The following is a 22,819-nucleotide window of genomic DNA, read 5'->3' on the forward strand; positions in this document are numbered from 1 at the left end:
GCAGTGCCTTGGTCCTCTGGGTAGCCTGATGTTTGTTCTATCATGGGGCACAGTGCATGAAGTACAGTTTATTACAGCATTATAGTAAGGTAAGACTTTACGTTTATACTGCCATCTGGCAGTATGAAAGTTGTAGGGCTGCGTTGTTGTTTCTGTTGTTGTTTGTTCCTCTGTGTGCTTTGATGATTATGTTTTTCTTTCTTGTACACAACAACCTGCTGCTGCATCCTCACATAGACGCCAGCAATGGCTGCTGCATGAGACAATGACAGTGCTGGTAATAAGCTGGAAGGTCGGAGCATAAACTCATCACATCTTATCAGCACTTTTGAACTGATCTAAAAACAAAGGGACCGAGACAGAGTTCAATGTTATTTATATAGCACATTTTACAGTGCTTCACAGAAACCCAGAGCCTGAACAACTCCCTTTTAACAGGAAGACCCCTTGAGCAAGACCCGGCTCATAAGGAGAACCTTCCTGCTGACATTCAGCCGGGTAGAGGAGGAGAAGAAGAGGGAGACAGGAGAGGATGAAGGAGAGAGAGAGAGAGAGAGAGAGAGAGAGAGGGGAACCAACATGCAGCAAACATCATACATTACAGAGAACAAACATGACAGGTTGTTGCTTCCTTTCACGAATATGATGTTATTGAGAGGGAGGGTAGATACGCATGAGACAGTTAATGATAAAGAATAACTGCTTACTCATTTTATGAAGATTTGTTTTTTATTTTATGCTCTTTATTTAAGATAATGTGACATACGGTAGCTGATCATTTATACAGCAGATCTTGAAGATTAAAGTGTCATAATCTCACACCACTAAGTTGTTTTGCAGGAAAAGACTTCAGTAGATAATATAATAGCCCAATGACCTACTTGGAAAAATATGCACAATAATCCAATATCAAGTATGTTTAATAAATCTTACTCGGAGTTATTTTTATGCATTACAATATCAGTTAAATTTGGCTCAGGAAAAAATTGTATTTATCATGATTGTTATTATTATTACCCAGCAGACTCAAACACTGTAATGCAGCATGAAAACAAGTCTGTCAGTAACAGGCGGATTAGAGAGGTGCGTAACACCTGGATTTGCTGCTGGGTGTCCCATCTGATCTGCCCCGGGGTATAAGAAGCCCCTGACTCCTCCTCAGCCGTCAGCATCAGTGAGGGCCAAACAGCAGGAGTGTGTGTAAATGTGCGTGTGGAGCCATGGCTCTCTTCATGGATTCGGAGTTCTCTTTGCTCAAGCAGAACCAGCACAAAGACCTGATGGATTTGAAGGCTTTGTTTGGAGAGCAGGAGCCCTGCAAAGGTGAGTCAGATGTGATTTCTGTCATGGTCAGAAGATAAATATTATACTTTATTTTCTCTGTCTGCTTTCATTCATCAGTGTTCATATGAAGAATATTGGACAGATCTCAATTTTCAAGCAATGATTTCAAAATGAAATAAATGAAAGATATTAGTAGTAAAATCAGTATTTGAATAGTAATTCATGATATTTTTCACATTGTATTATGTATTAGTTATATAACTATATTTCACAATAAAAGATGACAAAAAAAAAGATTTTAAGTCATAATAAATGATTTATTATTAATATTAGTAGTAGTTCTGTACATAAAATATGTTCTAAAAATTTTTGATGATAATCCAATTATTTCCCACAACGTATGTTTTTATGATGTTCTGATCTTCTCAGACGTCCGCGGTGAGAGCGCTGTGTCCTCTCCAGAGCCTGACAGAGCGGTCAGTTTGATAGAGGGTCAGAGGAAAAGGAAGCGTACCATTTTTAGCCGAGCCCAGCTGTCAGAGCTGGAGCAGGCTTTCGCTGTGACCCCATACCCGGACATCACCCTGAGGGAGAGGCTGGCTGCGCACACACACCTGCCTGAGAGCAAGATACAGGTGAGGGTCTTCTGATCATAGAGCAGCTCCTCACATTTCTGTGTTTTGGTTAACGCTCACACGTCAGCATTGTTTTGATCTGTACCAGATGTTCTCTGTTTTTGGGAGATTAAAATTACAAAATGTAATTTGGGTCCTAATCTGACCCAGATACTGCTTCGATGCATGTGCTCATGTGTTGCATGCATTTAACAAAACTCTGCATTTTCCCTAGGTGTGGTTTCAAAACAGAAGAGCTCGAAGCATGAAGACTGGCAGGCTCCCCAAGCCCACTAAGCCAGTCCTGGGAGCCAGAGGTTTAGTGGAGCCCTCCCCGGGGCCCATGACCTCCACCTACCCTGCCCCAACAACTCTGTCAGACATATTTAGGCCAGAGCAGAACCACAGCTGTGAGGATGTACCACAAATTTACTCTGACTGGATCCAGATCTACAACACCTCCGTGTCGTCCCCGCCACCTTCCTCATCCCTCCACCAGCAGCCCACACTTAACTACTCCAAACCCTCAGATTCTCGACTCTGGGAGGAGCAGCAGCACATAGGTCCAGCTCATCTCAGTGGTTTCCTCCCCGGTTCTTTTCCTCAGCCCATCAGCAGGCAGCCTCACCACCCTGCCTCCACCTGCTCCTACCAGGCCTTCAGGAACTTCAAACCCCAGAGCATGGCTCCATCAGGGCCTCATCAGGCCATGTATGGAGGCAGTCCTGGAGGTGGAGGTCATGGCTCTGTAGACCAGGTGGTGCCTTCACATCATCAGCAGGTGTATTGGGAGGTAACACAAGGACAAGGACACCACCACCACCACCACCATCCACAAATGGGACCACAGACCTCCATGGGATACATCTCAGACCTGATCTACAACGCTGCTATTGTTACCAACTTTCTAGAATTCTGATGAAGAGGAGCACGGACAGAGGAAGACATTAGTTTCTGTCACATTTTGTTATTTTCCCCTCTATGACACTTTGTGTGTCTCTAAACCTGACCTACAAGGTAACTGTACAGAAGCCTGCTGTGAGTAGAGATGCTGTGCTGTTGGCTTGTTCTGTATGTTTTCATATTTCATATGTGTTGTATATTAATCAGGGAATAAATGGAGTTCATTCATTCCTGAGTTTTCATTATGTCTAATAATTTGCTATAGGAAGCACACAATCTTGTTTTTTGTAATTTCTCAAACAAAAAAAATCCATTTAAAAATCAATTTAATTAAAAAATAAGCTTACATCTCACATTTTACATAATACACACGGAGGAAATATGTATGCTATAATAACAAATATTAGCAAAATGAAAAATTATAAACAGGTAAGAAGCAGCAAAATACCATTTAGCAAACCTAGTATTTCTCAAATGGACACAGTGGACCAGTATAGTTAAGTGGAGTTTCCAAAAGTATTAAATTCAATAGTTATTTAACACTAAATACATATAATCCATGCAGTTGTTTTGTTTTGATCCATATTACTTGTTTATCTGTTAGCAGCTCACCATCAAAGAGTTAATGATTCAAGTTGTCTACAAATACTTTAATGCATATTTGGTTTAGTTATGATTTTATTTAAATAAAATACTATAATAAATTGTGTTTACTAAAAATATCTTTAGCAGGATTTCTGAGCCTACAGTGGAGACACATGATCCTGTGATACTTCTCTTTGTAGGCTAGGTGTTTATGGCACCTGTCCAACAAGAATGTTTATTTATTGAAATGACATTTTTCATGAATATTTGGACTCTATATATAAAAGGCCTGGTGTCTGGCCTCATGTAACCACCCTGTCCCCTCCACAGAGACACTGCTGTGCGTGGAGTCTCCTCACAGATGCCGGCTCCTGTTTTCCTGCTCTAAGCTGAACCGTGGCATGTTTAATGCTGCGACCCCGCGAGTATTATCTTTCAAAACATCCTGATTAAAATGATTCTATGTGGTAAGATACCATGACAGGAATAATTATTTTCCTAAGTCAAAATATATATTTTTTTATATCTGTAAGTATCAGTAGGTTTAGATGGAGAGAGGGAAGAAAAAAAAGGAAAATAAGAACTAAATTAAAGCCAGAGCTCAGGGTCTATCAGCTTACAGGCTCTGTAATTCGGTCTGGATTTAAGTTTTGAAATATTACATGAGAGAAATAATACAGAGACAAATATGACAGACAGGAGTGCCCACTGTTCGTCCAGCTCTGGACAGAGATCTCTGCATATCATAATCATCTTTAATACCAAATAATCTTTCAATAAAGCTTTAATCCGGGTGTCAAATCTCAGATCTTAGGAGGATACTTTTTTATTTTTTGTATTCCAGATGTAGTTACATCTTTTAATCTTTCCACTGATATGACTGGACTTGACAGGAGAGGACAGGATAGTTTACAAAAATATGAATCTGGAGAAAGGATCAGTGAAACAGGATCTTCAGTGTTGGTCTTACATCCACTGTGGTCTAATCGTGTGTTTTTCATGTGTCGGGTGTCTCGGTAATTCAATTCAAAAAGGATACAGTAAGCCTGTATGAGAAGATAAACCTTACTGCATCTGTCAGGTAGAAGGAGTAAACAGTATTCCTGACTGCTGCCACAGCTGGAGCCCACACACGAACAGAGGAAGCCTAAATGAGTCTGTCTGGTTGCAAATAGGACAAATACACAATGTACTAACTATGCTTTGTGTAAAGTTTAGCTAATATCATTGTCATTTCTTTAGTTTATTCCAAAAAACACACAAATGTTATCACTAAGACATAGGAAGAAGTTGGCCTTAAAAAGAAATATCAGCCATTGACCAATCAGATGAGCTGACAGCGACAGCTGCATAAAAAGTAGAGGGTATCTGTGTCACACATAGTTGCTGTTTGCTCATCGTAGCTCTGTACTGGCATTCCCTCCAACATTACATGTTTAATAATCCAGTTTAATATATGAATCACTATTAGTCACTAGAGGAAGGCTTGATGTCGTCTGCAATACAAAGGAAGCAGGTGATAAATTAGTCACACCTGTGGACCTTTTGAGCATGTTATGGAGGCGCATGCTTTGAGTAATAAAAGTAAATTGTGCAGTAGTTCCAGAAAGTAGACACTTTCTTGACACAATACTGATCGGATCTGTGGAGTTGGCCTCAGTAAAGATTTATCACCTTCCTCGACCTGTTCAGATCCAGTGCTGGATTTGAATATGCATCCAAAAACAAGTCCCGTCTTACACACTGTTCTGCATCTTCCACACATTAAAACAGCTCCCTCATCATCTGTTCTGCATTAATACCAAAGGACAAACTGTTCATCAGGGCACGAGCACCGAGTGGTGCGAAGGCCCTATTGTAATTTCTGGTATTATTATGATTATTTCCCATTAAAACTCATGTTGTGCTGATTGATGTTTTCTTTTTTTCCACCAAGGGTGTGCCAATTAAACCCTTCAATCAAACTTGAAGTGACAGATTGAGTACATTGTATGTTCTCCTGCCTTGAGAGTCAACAAGTAGATGTTCACTTCAGTTCATCCAGTAAGTCACAAGTAATCTAAGGAAAACATCGCAGAATCACATCAATTCATCCAGAAGAACATCAAGGCTCCCTGTTGTAGAACCTCGCAGGGATGCTCTGCAACTCACCATTAGTTGAGAGAAACATGATCTGCTCTCTGACACATCTGATTGGGTCAAAATGAATTCACGTTGTAGAGCTATCAGTCAGCTATAATGTGGCTGCAACACAGCAGTTCTGAATTAGTTATCAGATGCACTTGGTTGCAATTGTTGCTACTAAGAAGTGGAACAACTAGGCCTGTAGCCTTCAGTGTAAGAGCTGCACACGTGCTCCGTCTAAGACTTAAAGATGTGCCACCTGTATATTGTCTATAAGTGTTGGTGCAGTCATTATTGTGCTTTAGTATGTATTGACTTAAAGTGCAGGCCAGGGAGGATGTAAGGAAGCCAATGCTATTTAAAAGGATTAACTTAAACAAAGCCAGGATTTATTAAACGATTTGAACAAATATGATTAGACCACAACACAAAGAAAAGATGGAAATTATGCCATTCTTTTTTTACATCAGTGCAGAGGAAAGAGAAAAACAAGGCTTTTTGAAAAATGTGAAATACAAAACAGCAGAAAATAAATAAGAAAGATCAGTCATTGTGATTGAATGTCAAAGAAAAACATATCACATCATTTGGATCCAGTTTGCTTTCTCAGGGTTCCGGCTTTCACTTAGTGCTCCTAGTACCACAAATGTGTAAATTCTCTATAGCCTTACTCAATAATTCCACCATGTGTATCTTGAGTCACTCACTCCAAACGTCTGCTTTGTTGCAGTTTGCCATTTTTTCTTCTGAAAGTGACCGTTTGTCTTTCTTGTGCAGAGCTGCTATGGCTCCCCTAGGTCTCCCTCCATGGTTCGGACCAGGACATACAGCTCAGCAAGGCCCACTACAGACGCAGCGATCACAGCTGATATCACTCTCTGGAACCAACAAACCATCCATTAAAGTAACTTTAACAATTACATTATACAATTAATGCAAATGTGTTATATAATGTTTATTGTGTGAGTTCCTACATGCATTAGTGTGGAACAGAATGACCCTTACCGCTGCAATCTCTGTGAACAAGTACTGACTACCCATGTAGGAGCAGGCAAAAGTAGCCGCTACTGTAACCAGGAAGTTGAACACAGTCACCACCACTGCTTTGACCGAACGCACTGCAGATAGAGAGACGAAATCAAAGTCAGCATGCACAATACAGCCTCTGGATAAAAATCACCTTCAACAGTATATGAGTAGCATACTAACCCTGCTGTCCAAAATCTGCTAATGTACCATTCCTGTTGATTTCCTGAAGACACAGACACTTTTAGTTAAGTATGTGCAACATCTTGTTTCTAAAAAAAATAGCCCATGCCTAACATTACATGTCTTTGATTTTTTATTTCTTCACATTTTGTTTAATAACATTACGAATGTAACTTTAACATCAACTTGGATGACATTGTACCTGAGTGTTGACATTACGTGTGATCCTGTTGTATTCTTCATTAGCCAGCTTAGCTTTGATCTTTTCCAGACGTGCAACCAGCTCCGGGTTCTGAAGTAACATAAAAAAAAGTTGAATTTACACAAGTTTTCCCTCATCCTTATCAAATACTAAGTATATTGTTAAATGTATTCTGTGTACTCTCTGTTTAGGACTACACACTTCAATTCTTCATCAGCATATTTGATCACTCTGTGATTGAATGTAGATTCTCTGACCCATATGTGAACACATCTTTACTGCAAAAATATGACAGAGGCTCAAATCTGATTCATTTTTCAGGCCTGTGTGGACACACAAACCCGATTGTCAGTCCTGATTTTTGTATCAGTCTTGTCACTTCAGGATGTAGTCCTCAACCAGATACTGTATGTTTTAAGCGTGCTACATGTACGTGAACAGTCAAGATGGACAATTAAATCTTGATAGAACAATGTGGGTTTTCAGTCATGTGTGTGTCTTCACTTACTCTGGGAGGCTTCACCACCTCAGGCAGGTGCAGGGAGCTGTCCTCCAGCAGCTCATGCAGGTACACTGGATGCCCTGAAGAAAAAAAAGATACAAGCGGGACACATATGTATGTATACTAAAAGTACATATTACTGTGTTGTGCAGTAAGAGTTCAAATGTAACGCTGTACATACGGTTTCATCTACAAATATTGTTTTATATCAATATACTGTCTAGTATATACTGTGACAAAGCATAAATAAAGTCACCCCGTGTGTTTTTACCTTCTTCCTGCAGATACTTTTTCAGTTGCCTCGCTGTACTAAAAGATAAAATTGTTGGTTCCGATTTTTCCAGAAGCTTCTCCAGTTCGTCCCTCAGTGTTTCTGGCACAGACGAATCTGCGTTTTTCAATAACTCTGTCACTTTGTTCCTGAATTTATCCCCGACAACAAACGCAGATGCCATCGTTTCGGTCCACCTCACACAAAATAAACTATACAGCTACGTAAAGACGCCTTTTCCAAGCTAGTTCTTAGAGGAGCTTGAAATAGCATGTACAGGTTTTTATCAGCAAACATTGAAATTTAGCGTTTTACAGCTAAAACTAGCTAAGAGTAAACATATACATCCATGTAAGCCGCCATATTGTTTGTCTTGTGACGCTATGACGTAACCCCGTCACATGACTACTTGATTATTATTTTTTTAATTGTAAATTTTGGAAAATTGTCAAATAACGTTTATACTATGTGTTAAATATCATTGGTTATCTGACAAGTAAATATTAAAATACTGCTCATTATTCAGATTAAATGCGCGCTCATTCCACGTGAGCACTTATGGTGAGTTCACTGTACCCGTGTAAAGCCCAACATTTACAGAATATTTAACGATTTCAGCTGCAAACACTGCGTTTTGGTGAGAAAATGATCTTTTAACAACAAACAAAATAGTTTTGGATGGTACCTTTCTCCGTTTAGTTTGCGTTTAACATACCAAATAATTTGGTCCTGGTAATAATGTTTGTCAATGTGTCTTGAAGGCATCACCAGTGTCCTGCTGTACAGGCGTGTGTGTGAACGTGCAGGGACAGGAAAGATGGCGGCCTGTGCACTACGCCGAGGCTTTCTGAGCAGTGTCAGTAAATATAATAAGAAACACACACACAGAATATTAAGTGTCGCTGACACCAGCAGCGGGTTTGAGGCGTACAGACCCCGGGTTCAATGCCGAGCCTGCGGTATAGCCGGCGGTGTTCAGCAGAGGAGGTTTATGTCGTCACGGTAAGAGCCAGTGTCCTCCTCTGTCTAAGCTAACCTGCTAAAGACTTTAGCTTAGTACTAGCAATTCAACATGGTACCGTAAGGTAGAGACAGTGGCCACGTTGCTGTAGTGTGGACAGATGCTGCACGATGGTTGCTGCATCTTGAGCTTTGTGCGCCAATATGAGCTTATATTTAGCAGCGGGGAAAGTGAACTGTACAGTCGTCCTCTGCTGTACATTAGCTAGCAGGAGAGCTAGCCAGCATGAGTTGAGCAACACCTGGCACGGTTTGATTTAGCTACCTCCAGGCTGCTGAGCCAAATCCTTACAGTTCAGTCACTCAGTTTAAGTCATCTCCCACCATTGAAGAACTGACAAGTTTAATTCAGATCAACATTAGCAGCACAAATATAATCTTGAATCTCTTGATGGTATTGACAGGCACTTTAAAGCTGGTTTGCTTGGTATCGTAGTATTTAACATTGTTTTGTCAGTTAAGAAAAAGTTTACACTGTCGGAGGAGATAATTCATCTGCATATTTAAATCTGAGTGAAAATATATAAAGGTGTGATTGAGATGTGTACTGCCAGATGTTTTTTCTGTACACCAGGTGACATGCACTTGACATGGGGAGTTCCCAGTAAAACTATTTACACAATAAAAAGTGGAATCAAGTCACAAAAAGTGAAGAGAATAGTTCATATATTTAATACCAAAACATTGTAGATACCGGTAATATTGTTGGTACGTCACTGCCACCAACAATAAACGACTTTTCCACTAAAATACAACATTAAATATGTTTGTTTTTATGCTGCTCTTAGTGACATGTAGGGTATTAACTTGGATCATTATTTTCTAATATAATATATAATACGATGAGATTTCAAGTTACATTAAGTACAGAGTATGTGTCACTATTAATCCAAACCCATTATTACTCATTTGATAATGGTAATCACAAGACAAAAAGCAGAAGTTACTCCCTGATGAGAAGTCAAGTTATTTGAAAAAAAAAAAGCAGTAAAAACTTAAAGTTGTGACATTTAACTGTGTCACTGTCTGAGAGACCTCTATTGCAAGCTGCATCTTTGTTTTCTTTTAGTTGTGGTTAAGGTGTGGCTGTAACAACAACTTGGTCAGTACTATTAAAAGTACTCAAAACCTGTTTAATCATCTCATCATGGACCCTGTTCAGTGGTGTCTTGTTGTGGTCATTTATTTGGCTGTTTCTGCCTTGTTTTAATTCAGACAGCTTCTGACTCTGAATCTTCTTCTGAATGAAGGAGGACCCTCCACATTTTCCCCTCATGTATTTACAAACCATGACCAGGCAGTTTATTTCCTTGTCTCACTCAGTGTGGTCATGTGATCAGAGCTTACAGACTTAGTGCTATCATTAGTACAAGAGTGGATGGTCATGTTAACTCTGCATAGCACTCATAGTGGAATATGTTGTGCTGTTGTAATGTGTTTTAGAGTTTTATTTAAACACTTCTGTCTTTGTTGTGGACACTTTGAGCGATGATGTTTGGAGCTGTCACCGACTTGTGATGTAATTAAAGAAAGTTGGCCTGGATCCAGAGTGACAGTAGAGTTTCTGTAGGTGCTTTCATCCAATCAGCCAGGATGGTGCTGACAGAAGGAAAGAGGCACAGTGTTTATGTAATATACCATCTATGAGACAAAGTACAGGTGGGTGAGTGCTCTCAAAGCACTTGGAATAACAGCAGTGATTCAACACCATCTCCAACTCTTGTTTATGTAACCTTTTATTGTGCAATCATGTCTCTGGCATCACTGCTGCTTTTTCACGGACATCCTGACAGCTCAGTGGTACCACGACCTGCCTTCCCTCCTCTGGGACAGAAGGATCAGAGGGAAGTGAAATGGATATTGGCAGGGAGAGTTGTTGACGAAGGGTGACTGTTGGCTGAAGCTGCTTCCAAGGTTTGCACTGGGTTGGCTAAAATTAGATCAGTGATTATCTCGGGCTGCAGTGTATACTGGCATTTCTCAGATTGTTGCAGAGGTAGAAATGGAACAGAGGAGCCCGGAGCTGCAAAGTGCACAGTTGCATGTGTGAATTTATACATTATTGTTATAAAGCTTTGAAAATTGTGAGGGAAGGGAAAGTATTTATGGTAGTATCTATGCATTTGAAGGTTATTTTATCACGCTGTCAGTTTGTCACCTCTATCTCATGCTGTTGCAACTTCATTATTAAAATTGTAGTATTAATATTGTCAGGATTATTTTCCTTTAGGATGGAGACTTTTTCTTTGCACAGCAGGCAGGTTCGTTTCCACTGAACTCCCCAAAATATACTGCTGTGTCTGTTTTTGTACCTGCAGTGTGGTCACCATCCACTTTCCTTTCCGGCTCTAATGAGTCTCCACAGAGGGCCCCTCTCTAGAATCATTTGATCCAACAAAGTGCTCTGAAAACTGGATTCATGCTGGAAAGAGGGCATGATGCCCAAATTACAAAGCTTGGCCAAGCGACAGTTTGATAAATTGAATAAAAAGTGCTCCCGTGGAAAAAACAGCATGACATCACACACCACATTGTCACAGGCCACACTGACGTGACAGCATATTATTTACAAGTGTCTTGACTTGTGTCTGTGAACGTTGCTGTCCTCCTCTTTCTCATAGCTGTTTCTTTAGCAACAAAATATGCCTGAAAGATCCGAGGGATTTTCTGGCTTTTTTTCCCTTCACGCTAGCTAAACACTTATTTTAGTCCGTTTAACCTTAAAGCTGTGGACAGCTAGCTGTGGCTCCTGGATTCTTGGCCAGATGTTACTTATTGATTTTCAGGGGTGTTTTTCCAAGGCATTCACTGCCCATGTTCGTCTTGTCTGCAAAATAATTGGTGGTGATTAAAGGTAGGGTAGGAGATTTTGAAAACTCAGTGAGAGTCAGACAGATTTCGAAAGTAAACACACGCCCCTTTCTCTCGGAGCTCACCCCGAAGCCACGCCTCCCAATCACATGGGCAGTCCACGCCTTTTACTTGAAAAAATTTACCAACTTTGTGTTAACAGTGTCACAGCTCATGTCAATCGGAATTTATTTACCTGAAGACAAGTCTGTGACTTCGGCCATCATGCACGTACCTCTCTGGAGCGCAGAGCAGGCAGAGAGTGACAACCAGCCAATACTCTGCGCAAGTGCGCCTCGTAGGATTGGCTGATGTTTTTAGCGTTTTATAGCTTCCACAGATGATTCATATTCTTCGTTTTAATGCGAAACTGCCGAACTAAGTTACACAAATTTAACAAAAAGTGCATCAGAATGAAATCTCCTACCCTACCTTTAAGTATGGAGACACCTTTAGTAAACTAGCTGCTAGCAAGCAAATATGGATGAATGATTGCATTAAAATACTTTTATATATTTAAATATCAGTTGCAGATGTTTTCTGAGGAAGAAATGCTTTCAACACAAAATGTGGAATTTGATTTTTAAATATGCTGTATGTGGAAAATGTATTATACTGGTCATGCTGGTCATTTCTAAGCAAGAATTTGTGGCTTCTCGGTGTGGATGAATCTTTTTGGCTATTGGACTGTTAGTACAACATAAGAATTCAATTTTGATATGAGGGAAACATTTTTTGACATCTAGTTGAGTAAGAGACCAGTTTCCAATGACAATAATTATTATTGGCATCCTAACATGGCTAAATATAAAAGCAGTTACTAATCAGCTGGGGAAGTTTTGACTCCCTGTTTACTGTGCAGGACATCCCAAGACCTTAACTGGAGGCATTTGTCCAGAGTGGAAATGTTGTGTTTTGTAACTGTATTTCTCATAGTAAAATCAGGTTATCTTGTGATTATTCGTGTGCAATAATACACCCATGAAAAATCCTGAAACCATCCTACTGTGTAATATTAAATCCCCCTCCGTGCATATATCCACCTCATTAATCCCTGCTCTTCATCTCTGTTATGAAGATTAGCTTTGCAGGGAGCACAGAAGAATGTGTGTTATTTATTTGAAGTGACCAGCTGTTGTTGTCGGTGGTAATATGTACTGTAAGTCTGTTTTTGTGTGTGTGTGTTGTGAGGCTGTAGGTGAGGATGTGGAGATTTGGTCCAGTGGTATTTCTGTTTGTTGACTTCAGACAAGTGGAGGTGTTTCAGTGGTGTTAAAAATCCATCACATCCTGATGTGAGTGGGGTTTCCTGTTGGGGTTCCCTTGGGGCCTTATATGCTGTTTGTGTTGGTCCATATATAATGTTGTTTTGATGTTTTGTACTGTAAACAGACTCGCGCACAGTGTGTAATGGAGTTGCCTGTTTTTGGCAGGAACAGGCCTGAGGGGAAGATTTTGGAGACTGTGGGAGTGTTTGAGGCTGTGAAGCAGCATGGCAAATATGAAACAGGACAGGTAAGAACGCCAAAACACAGACGCTTTCCTGATTAGCAAATGATACCGGAATTTTTAAAATGGTTTTTAGGTCTTTGACTGTCACTGTGATACAGATGTTTGCACTGATCTGTTTTGAAATTGTAATAAATCAATAGCTTAGTGTTGTTGTGTAGCACATTGACATGATCTTGTCAAGTGACTGTAATCCCATCTAACCTATGCTGCATTAAACGTCCTACATTTTTAATCTCATCTGTTTCATACTTGTTGTTGTGCTCTCCTCAGTTGTTTCTCCACAGTGTGTTTGGCTACAGAGGCATCGTCTTGTTTCCTTGGCATGCCCGGCTCTACGACCGAGACATCACCCCTCCCATGTCTGATAGGTAAACCTTCAGTCCAGCAGAGTGTGTGCTGCTGTTTCTGGGGCATGTCATTTAATTTGTTAGTGTTTGTCTCTTCCCTCAGCAAACCTGAGCCCCCAGGAGCCCATGGCTCCAAAGAGGTGAAGGGGAAGACTCACACCTACTACCAAGTGCTAATCGACACCAGGGACTGCCCTCACATAGTAAGTTAGACGTTTAGCTGTCGTGTTGGCAGTGTCAAGGGTTGGCAACAACTCCAAATATAGACAAAAAGCTGGAGTGCTACTGGAGCTGAGGCGGGCAGACAGGAAGCTCACACTGGGATATAGAGCCTGACTGTCACTAATGTCCATGATTACGAATATATCCAAATATATTTAAAACAAGTCAAACTAAAATAAATCCCCTGTACAGCTGACAGTCTGTGGGGATTGTGTGTGAACTGCAGTTTTTAAACACTGGCTTCATGTTTCTGCTTGGTTCAGTTCATTTTTCAATCTTGACCACATTTGAAGTCCTTCAGGTTTTTAATGTAGAAAGATGCAAAAGTCACATCTTAGACAGGTTCTCAATAGGCCAGGATAATACTACAGTCTGGTCTGGTATTTGTGTTTAAAAGCCCTTGTCCTATTTTATATGAAGTGTTTTTTGTACATTTGGGTTGTTTCAAATGTTTGAGTGTTCCAGGTGACAAAGCCGCTCCACTGTGTTTGACTTTGTGTGTTCTTTTCTTGTGTGTTCTTGTTTCAGTCTCAGAGGTCTCAGACAGAGGCTGTGACGTTTCTGGCCAACCACGATGACAGCAGAGCCTTGTACGCCATCCCAGGTATGCAGCCCTCTCCTGTCTTCAGCTCTTTCATGGTGTTTAAAAATGACAGAAGATATTACCGTGCTGCTCTTAGGGCTGTTCCATACTCCACGAGATCAGAGAACTTTGTTCTCTGCGCTCCGAGAAGAAAATGGCGTCACTTTGTCAGTCGCTCTCGCAGCTTGTTCTCCACACATGGTCTGGGCAGAGCTTGTTTCTCAGTTGGTCAGAGAACTATTGTGTGATTGGTCGGAATTTTGTAGTGGGAGTGGTCAATGTGGAGAAGTGGATAAGCTTCTCCACTAGCGCAGTCTGCCAGACCTATTGTTCGATCTATTATCATCTATCATTCATCTATTATACGTGCACCTACGCGCCCACCTCCCTGAACATTAGCAGCTTGTTATCATCCCTCATCCAGGTAAACAGATCTGCTGAAGTTTCTGGTGAAGTATGAAAAGTCTGGACCGAAACTAACTTTATTCTTGTTCCTGCCACCTCTGAGATATGAACAAATTTCTCTGTTCTGGTGGAGTATGGAACAACCTTTATTGGAGTGTCCAGTACAGCTTCTAAAATCTGCTTTTTGTCCTGTGTAACCTCCACTTGACAGCGTCTTTGTTTTCCTTCAGGTCTGGACTATGTGAGCCATGAAGACATCCTCCCCTATAACTCCGCAGAGCAGGTCCCCATCCAGCATGAACTGTTTGAGCGCTTCCTCATGTACAACCCTGCAAAATGTAAAAACAACACGTTTACTGTCATGCAGTAGTGTTCAGATCTTCAAAGTTTCCACTCACTTGGAAATGTTATTGTGGAAGAGAGAGCTGTTAACTTACTGGATGTATTTTGTACTGGCCTGGGCACTGTAGCTCCTCCATTTACTGCAAGAGACACGCTGAAGGCGTGGCAGGAGAAGAACCACCCCTGGCTGGAGCTGTCAGATGTCCACAGGGAGACCACTGAAAACATCAGAGTCACAGTCATCCCCTTCTACATGGGAATGAGGGTAGGTAAATCTTCAAAGTCCCTAAGTTGCTATTGTATCTTGTGCAGGTCGCCTGCATTACTCTTTGAAAACTGATGACGTATCTCTCTTGTTTCCAGGAGGCCCAGAACTCCCATGTTTACTGGGTAAGAAGCATATAATTAGCATGCCATATGAACATGGGGAGTGGGAAATCAATACAGCTAAAAGCCCAGAGTGTTAACATGTTTGCTTGGCTGTATTTCTGCAGTGGCGCTACTGTATCCGGTTGGAGAACATGGGCAATGAGGTGGTGCAGCTGAGAGAGAGGCACTGGAGGATCTTCAGTCTGTCAGGAACCCTGGAGACGGTCCGGGGACGAGGCGTCGTAGGCAGGGTTAGCATGCATACAATCACACAACCACGCCCAGAAGGGTTTGACTATTGGAGCTTACTCCTTATAACCTCTTGACAATAATATTATATGCTTCTTTACCTTTGTTAAACAGCAACAGTAGCAAACCTAATTCAAATATCACTGAAAAGTCACTAAAAGAAAATTGTGTAACTTCACAGGAGCCAGTGTTATCCAAAGAACAGCCAGCCTTCCAGTACAGCAGTCATGTGTCTCTACAAGCCCCCAGTGGTCATATGTGGTGAGTCAGCCGTCACACACAGTCTGCTGTTCTCCTGTCCTTTTCACCACATCGCATTTACCGTTGTTTTTGCTTAGGGGGACGTTTCGAATTGAAAGGACTGACGGATCCCACTTTGATGTTCGCATTCCTCCTTTCTCCTTGGAGAGCAACAAAGATGACAAAGCGCCCCCCGCTGGCTACACATTCTAAGTGTCACTTCCCACCTTTGAGGCCCGACGTGCTGCCAGTCCCAGTCGTGCCTGGGTTTATCTACAATTGTCCTTCCCCTGTTGCCTCAGCCTTCAGTATGAGACTAGCACCAGTCAAGTTAAGCAAAGGGAACACCTAGCCATTTCTAGATGATCCAAATGCAAGCCTACCATGCTCTCTTACTGTCAGTACGTTATTGTTTAAGTCGTATAGGGTAGAAAATCTGCGGTCCTGTACGCCTTCATGCTCCGTGTTGTGTGTGAAGAGACATGCACAGTCTAGTGGAAGAGGACTGAGAGGAATTAATGCTGGCAAGCTGAGCTGGACTGGTTCTGACATGCAATAGCTGAAATATTGACGGGGTTGTTTTTATAGAAGGAGTATTAAACTGTTTAGCTCTGAGTTCATGGAAAGAGCAGTAACTCTAGCTGAGCTTCATACAGAGGCTGCAGTGAGACCTTTAATGAGCCCACATAAAGTACAGCTTAAAAATCCTCCTCCCTTAATATTATTAATGTTCTTATTGGGGTCATTACAGCATGACACATTATCCTATCTTCCCCTTTTCTCAAGTCATTGTAGGACCTCTGCGAGCCACTTCAGAGAGGGTGAATGACAAAATACTGAATTCTAGGCTGTTACAGTAAAGTATTTATGATTTACTGTGTCACAACAGTGCAGCACAGTGGATAATCAGCAGGACATATGCTTTAATGTCAAAATACAAACCAAATCCCCCTTGTGTATCAAATATATTAACACAAAGCTATTAATGATGCAAAGCTATTCTAACTGTTTACAGTTGCGTACTAGATTAGGCCACATTTAGAACATACAGGACCAGCTGTAGGGAAGCATTGTCACAGCATGATGCTGCCACCAACAGGCTTAATGCTGCGTTTATGCTCTGCTGGATAGTTGTCTTAAAAATTCCAAGCAAACCTTTATATACTGAGTACACCCTTCTGTTCAAATCAACTTTGACTTTTTAAGCATGCATGTGTCAGAAAAGTGAGGCACACTGAACACTCATTGTAAGCAGTGACCTGTGTGTGTTGACAGCTGTATGTCCTTCCTCCTCTTGCTGGAAGTGAGGGTCAGGTCTTAGTTTATTTTAATGACAAAAGCTGCTCACCATAAAGCAATGAAACCAAGCAGTTGGCAGCCAGTGTTGTATATAACCAGACAGAAGTGAAGTATGTCTGTAAAACTGCAGTCTCTACTCCTTATAAAAACCAGAATGAAGAGCGAGTCTTTGGATGTCTTTTGTCAAGGCTGACAACTAATTGAAAAAAAAAGATATTAGCCCAACAGTTCTCTCCAAAAATAAGGGAAGAAACTAATAATTTTGTTTTAATAAGTGATCTGAAACTACTAGGAAGGTTGAAAAACTACTGTAAATAGAGATGTAATTAAAGGAAAAACAAATAAATATACCTTTTGAAAAATATTTTGACATTTGTGGTGAATTTGTAGCTGTTTCGCACATGACCTCTGCACAGAAATAATTAAAAAAAAAATCAAATTAATTTCATATAATTTTCTTAGACAGATTCTATGTGTATAGATTATTATTTACTTCAAAAATCACCAAAAACGCATGACGCATGCCTTCTAGTCAGCCGCCACCAGATGGCAGTACTGACCTTTGCCTGAATACGTGTTACGTCCGGAAGAGGAAGACGAGAACATCTGCTGCGTTCACTGCTGATGTCTTTTATTTACCTCGTTCGTCGCAGATCCGTTTTCAATGTAAGTTGCCTAACACGGTAAACTTACTCTGCATGCTAGAAAACTGTCAAAAGATTTTAAAATGCTTAAATGAGTCTAAAAAAGTGACGTTTTGTGCAAAATTGTTACTTTTTTTTTTAAATTACTGAATAAGAATAACGCCGATGCCAGTTTTAAGCCCATAAAACACGGTTGTTTTATGACTTTTAACACTAATAGCCGATTTCAGATTAAAACAAGCAGGCACTTTAAGCCTAATTAGTTTAATTTACAGGTTTTTGAAACATAAGATGCTACTTTTAGGGTTAGCCTAATGCCGAATTTAGAGCGAGACTATACATCACTTTAAAATCTATTCCATTTCACTGTGAGATGCAGACATCCCCTTCTGAGAGCAGCGCAGCACCAAACCCACAGATCCCATCATGACTTCTGGTTCCGAGCTCCGGGTGAAGCGGGGAAACTTTGCGGTGCTCGCGCCCTCCCCGCCCGCGCTCCATCACCGTGCGAGGGAGGACTTCTGCTCATGTGCACTCGCTGCGCGCCCCCATTCAGTTGCACAGAGGGAGCGATACATAATTCAGTCCCAGCAAGAGCACACCACAGTCTCCCCTCCAGTCAAGCCCGCGGAGCTGCAGCCTCCCTGCGAGCCCGTGGACCGACGCGGACAGGCGGCTGCTTCCTGCTGCTGAGCGGATGGAGCATCAACCTTGGAGGAGGGCGAACGCTGCGCTCGTTGCAGGTGATGCATGACTTCCCGCGGCCGAGCAGACTGTGAGATACAGGAGACGTAAACATTGCCATGCCCTGCTGCATGCAGCGCCTCCTCCGACCCGCCGCCCGCTGCTCCTCCTGTCCGGGACGGACAGCTGTGCTGTAGAGGAAGAAGGCAGCGCTGCTGTCGAAGGTAAATATCTCTGCGACGTGGTGAAGTTGTGTTCGGGATAGGAGGCTTCTGCTGCGGGCCACGCTCCGCACTGTACTCTGGGTATCCTGCAGCCTGACTTTTTGCTTCGCGGCCATGCTGCAGGCAGCATCCTCCGAACTCTTCCCGACTTGAGCTTCACAGTGTGGGATTAACAAGTTCGCCAACAACAGGCGAACTACCAGAGCTCCTTCTTAATATTTTGCAGTGTTGTTTTTGTGCTCTGGAAACATCCACTCGCGTGGAGCACTGTGGGAGGATGATCCTGAGCAGTGTGGACTCTCATTGCTCACTTTGCTTCACCTCAGATCCAAAACAAAGCAGCCTGTACAAAGATGTGATCAGCTGCTGACACTTTAATGATTAAGCATCACCAACGTTAATCAAACCTGCCTCTGCATGACTGCTCGGTGGGACCAGTCTTGTTATTATCAGAGTTCACATTAAGGCTGCACCATGGGAGCCAAGCAGACCAAAGGCCAGGAGGCTGGAGGACCCAGTCCTCAGCACAGCTGGAAGCGGACGCCCACCAAGGAGCGGGGGGACATCTTGGCTTCCCTCATGTTGAAGTCAGGAGACCGGGTGAGCCGTGGTGGGACGCCGCCGCCACCCTACCAGCGCCGCATCAGCATGATTCAGGAGATGATGCTGATGGCCAAACAGGGAAAGCAGGACGAGGCCACAGAGATGCTGAAGACGCTCCGACAGGTAGCTACTCAGTGTGTGTGTGTGTGTGTGTGTGAAGTGAGTCTTGATCACTTTTTACTCCTTTACTCCCCTTTCAAGCTGTTTATCTCTAAGTTGATGTCAGCACTGATGCTGAAATAGAGGCCAGGCTCAGACTGACTGTTGACACACTGATTCAGCCATCGACTGCCTGATGAATTGACCTCCTCCCTGCCTGTAAGGCTGAACATCAGTCCTGCCTGGCTGCCTGCCTGGCTGCCTGAACATGTCTGGCTTTGCTGCCATGATACAGTGTGGAGACTGCTATGATGTACGGCTTCTGTCTGTCTTCCAAGACATTTGCAGACGCTTGGCTTGTTTGCTGCTGTAGCTACAGAAAGAGGGAAGAATCCTAACAACCGCCTGGAAGAGTAGAAACAAAAGCAGGAGAAACAAATGTCACCGGTTGAATTGAAGGATGAGGACAGAGAGGAGGAGTGAAATTATGCAAAGTCTCTGTGAATATGTGTTTACAGCTGTGATGAGAAGGAGTGGAAGATAAGCTGAAAGGGGTAGTGAAAAGGACTAACTGGATTCTAATCCATCATCCTCAAAGACAGCTCTGCACAAGATCTATACGATGCCAGTGTTCGCTGTTTATCCCCCTGTGAGTCACCGCAGGAAGCAGCACCTCAGGCCGACACACGTGCAGCTTTCAGTATTGTTTGGGCTTTTGAGATTTCTCTCTGCGCTGTATGTACACATCTCTCCTATTTGCGGTGATAATCCTTGAATCAATGGCGAACCGTGGAGCAAAAACAAACACACGGACAGAGGCAAACATCGTTAAGGGATTACCATCTTTGTTGATGCTCCATCCAGTCGGAGAATCACACTTTCCAGTTTGAAAGTGGCAACACGTGCAGTCAGCAGCAGATCTGGGATTTCCAGGGCGACAGACATAGAGGTCAAAGAAGGTGTGGATGCGGCTATAAAGGGGAGACTTGGTCAATCGACCACACCAAAATGGGACATTTTAAAGTGGGACAAGTCTATTTGATGGTGAAGCCTTTACTAACAGGATGATGGTCATAAAAACACCATTTAAACAGTGTACACTGGCCACAAGTCATTTTACCTCCATGACAGTGAGGCTGTTATTGTTTCTATCTTTTCTTCTGTGTGTGTGTGTGTGTGTGTGAGGTCCAGGCATTACTCATGCTGTGGGGACCTAAATCTGTTTACATGGGTGCAGTATAAGGGACAATAGTCCTCCATGACGTGAATCATTACATTTTAAGGTGAAGATGTGCTTAAAGGTTAGTCTTCAGGAAATAAATGTCAATGTTATGTTTCCTGTAGTCATGGATACACAGCTGTGTGTGTTACTTTCATAGACATGGATCAGACCTGAGACCAGGTAAATGTTGGTAACGTCTGGTTGTAGCTGGGGACAGTGTCTGGGAAACAGCTGATATTTGGGTCACTGGTAGATTTAGTGTTTGGCAAGTAGTTGGGGTTGTGCTGCAAAGCAAGGTGGCCGGATCATCACAGTAACAGATGACATCTTCTGCAACTTGGTAACAACCAACAGCAGTCGTCACCATGAGGCTGATAGGAACAAGGAACAGGACATTTACACAGAGATTAACTTTATATTTATGTGTTGATCATAGCAAAACATTTAGTCTATATAATTATTTTGTATTGATCTAAAGTGATGTAATACTTGGATTTCATGTCATCATGCCTCCTGGTCCATACCTTCTCTGTTCTATGCAGAGAGTCAGTCTGGTTTCTGGTGCAGTCGGAGACAGACATCCAATCATAAACAATAGGTATGTGATGGAGGCAGTGTGACAACCAGGCGAGTGTTAGTAAAAGAATAATAAAATGGCTTGTAGTGGAGCAGGTGTGCAGGGGAATGATGTTTGTTTGTGGTCTTGCTAAAAAAAAACTAGCATTCCTGCAAATATTTTTGCAAGATTTTGGACACTCTGTGAGAGTCCTTAGGGTTCCTTTCACAGAGAATGTTTTTACAGGGGGTTAATGGGGGTATGGCTTGACAAGATAATCTTTTTTAAAAATGTATATTCTCCATATCTCTCTCTATTATTATTATTAACTCCTGGATAAAGTCTGCGACACACAGACTCTCACCCACTCTAACGATGATGCACACAGATTCTAAAGCAGAAAGCCTGGGTTGACAGAGACAGTTTATAACCAATCATCTCTGAGCTCAAGCTTAGACTCTGTCGAGCATGTTGACCCAAGAAAAGCTTTGCAGTATATCTTCAAGGAAATAAATGTGAGATGATATAAAAAGACGTTTGAACACACTGGCAGGTGTTTACATGTCTGGATGTTTGTGGACAGATTTTGTCACTCTGGTGTAGCAGCACGTGTTTTTTATATTTCTGCAAGTGTACAAAATTCTGTGGGAAAACCTGCAACATTTGTTAAATATTTAAATGAATTTTTGTTGCAGGGAACTCGTGCTAATTGGCATGACTGGCCTCGGACCTTTTGAAGGATTTGTTCTTTCTAATGATTGTGGTCAGGCTTAAGAAAACATGATGCCAGCATGATGCATGTAGGATGTTACAGTCACAGAGGCCAGATGAGGCCAAAAGGATCAAATGTGCTGCTTAATATTTGCATTAACACAGAGTAGATAATAACAGCTGTTCATGTTGGGTCATGAGGTGACATAATTATGACATTTGGATTGATTATTCTGTAGCGGTTGGACTTGGGTAGAATCAGTATGTGAAGGACAGACACATGATGAATTGGATAAAGACAATTATGGTGGATGAAGAGAACAGAGAGATGGAAATGAAGAACATCAGCAGGCGGTGATGAGGACAAAGAGAAGAAGGAGTGCTGAGTGATTACAGACACTTTAAAAGAAAATAGAGGAGAAATAACAAAAAGGTGCTTTTTTTTAAATTTAAAATAAGGAGAGCCAGGTGAACGGGTTCTTCCCCACGTTGCCCGGAAACCATTGAGAGCCTGCATTAAACAGACACTGATTAATCAAGCAGGGGCTTGGGAGGCAACATTCTCAATCACCACCCATCAATTAGCCTGAACCCAAAGCTGGCGTCTCTTCACCACTTCCCCCCAGGTCCGCTTCAAAGCCTCAGTGTAATTGGGAAACCTCCACCGGCTCTAAATTTGTCCCACATAGTTCCCTCCAGTCAGCTACATGGGATTTTTAACTGATGATGTGGGGCCGGGGTTGCTGTTGTGTTGTGGTCACTATTGTTAGTTTATTGACTTCTTTGTACGTTGAAAGTCTTCTCTAGAATCACTTCAGTGTTCCTTGGAGCTATTCTAATGTTTAAAAAGAGTTTATCTTATTTTTACTTTAGTACTCATTCCGTGTAATTTCAGATGTGTGGCTCTAGCTGAGAGCTTCCATATTATATTGTATGCCTATATT

At 42.0% G+C, this 22,819-nt stretch overlaps 4 protein-coding genes across 7 annotated transcripts in view; 3 read left to right on the forward strand and 1 right to left on the reverse strand.

Annotated features, from left to right (window-relative positions):
- Positions 1-1,220: 1,220 nt before the first annotated feature.
- Positions 1,221-2,817, forward strand: sebox (SEBOX homeobox). Its single transcript, XM_028420347.1, has 3 exons — positions 1,221-1,323; positions 1,714-1,919; positions 2,134-2,817. The coding sequence occupies exons 1-3, from the start codon at positions 1,221-1,223 to the stop codon at positions 2,815-2,817; spliced, it is 993 nt and encodes a 330-aa protein (XP_028276148.1).
- Positions 2,818-5,877: 3,060 nt separating this feature from the next.
- vma12 (vacuolar ATPase assembly factor VMA12) lies at positions 5,878-8,124 on the reverse strand. The gene is made up of 6 exons (XM_028419862.1): positions 7,695-8,124; positions 7,430-7,503; positions 6,922-7,011; positions 6,720-6,762; positions 6,516-6,628; positions 5,878-6,388 (listed from the first exon to the last, which is right to left on the reverse strand). The coding sequence occupies exons 1-6, from the start codon at positions 7,876-7,878 to the stop codon at positions 6,293-6,295; spliced, it is 600 nt and encodes a 199-aa protein (XP_028275663.1). The 5' UTR covers positions 7,879-8,124; the 3' UTR covers positions 5,878-6,292.
- A 341-nt stretch (positions 8,125-8,465) lies between these two features.
- poldip2 (polymerase (DNA-directed), delta interacting protein 2) lies at positions 8,466-17,496 on the forward strand. 2 transcript variants are annotated; one of them, XM_028419860.1, is made up of 11 exons: positions 8,466-8,696; positions 12,998-13,079; positions 13,347-13,444; positions 13,527-13,626; positions 14,174-14,249; positions 14,864-14,971; positions 15,104-15,240; positions 15,339-15,365; positions 15,470-15,595; positions 15,775-15,854; positions 15,932-17,496. In XM_028419860.1, exons 1-11 carry the CDS (start codon positions 8,512-8,514, stop codon positions 16,044-16,046), a joined length of 1,134 nt encoding a protein of 377 aa, XP_028275661.1. In that variant the 5' UTR covers positions 8,466-8,511; the 3' UTR covers positions 16,047-17,496. The 2 variants fall into 2 exon arrangements, with proteins under 2 accessions (XP_028275661.1, XP_028275662.1); XM_028419861.1 differs by having other exon boundaries at positions 13,004-13,079.
- A 233-nt stretch (positions 17,497-17,729) lies between these two features.
- Positions 17,730-22,819, forward strand: part of lrrc75a (leucine rich repeat containing 75A) — a 50,781-nt gene continuing 45,691 nt past the window's right edge. For 2 of the 3 annotated variants that reach the window (XM_028420420.1, XM_028420421.1), the window contains exon 1: positions 18,081-19,410. In XM_028420420.1, coding sequence (XP_028276221.1) covers positions 19,159-19,410 — 252 coding nt within the window. In that variant the 5' untranslated portion in view covers positions 18,081-19,158. Of the gene's footprint in view, positions 17,799-18,080; positions 19,411-22,819 lie in introns of those variants that run through there. The other variant, XM_028420422.1, reaches the window with a different exon arrangement.

This window comes from Parambassis ranga, chromosome 13 (assembly GCF_900634625.1).
Source record: "Parambassis ranga chromosome 13, fParRan2.1, whole genome shotgun sequence".
NCBI lineage: Eukaryota > Metazoa > Chordata > Actinopteri > Ambassidae > Parambassis > Parambassis ranga.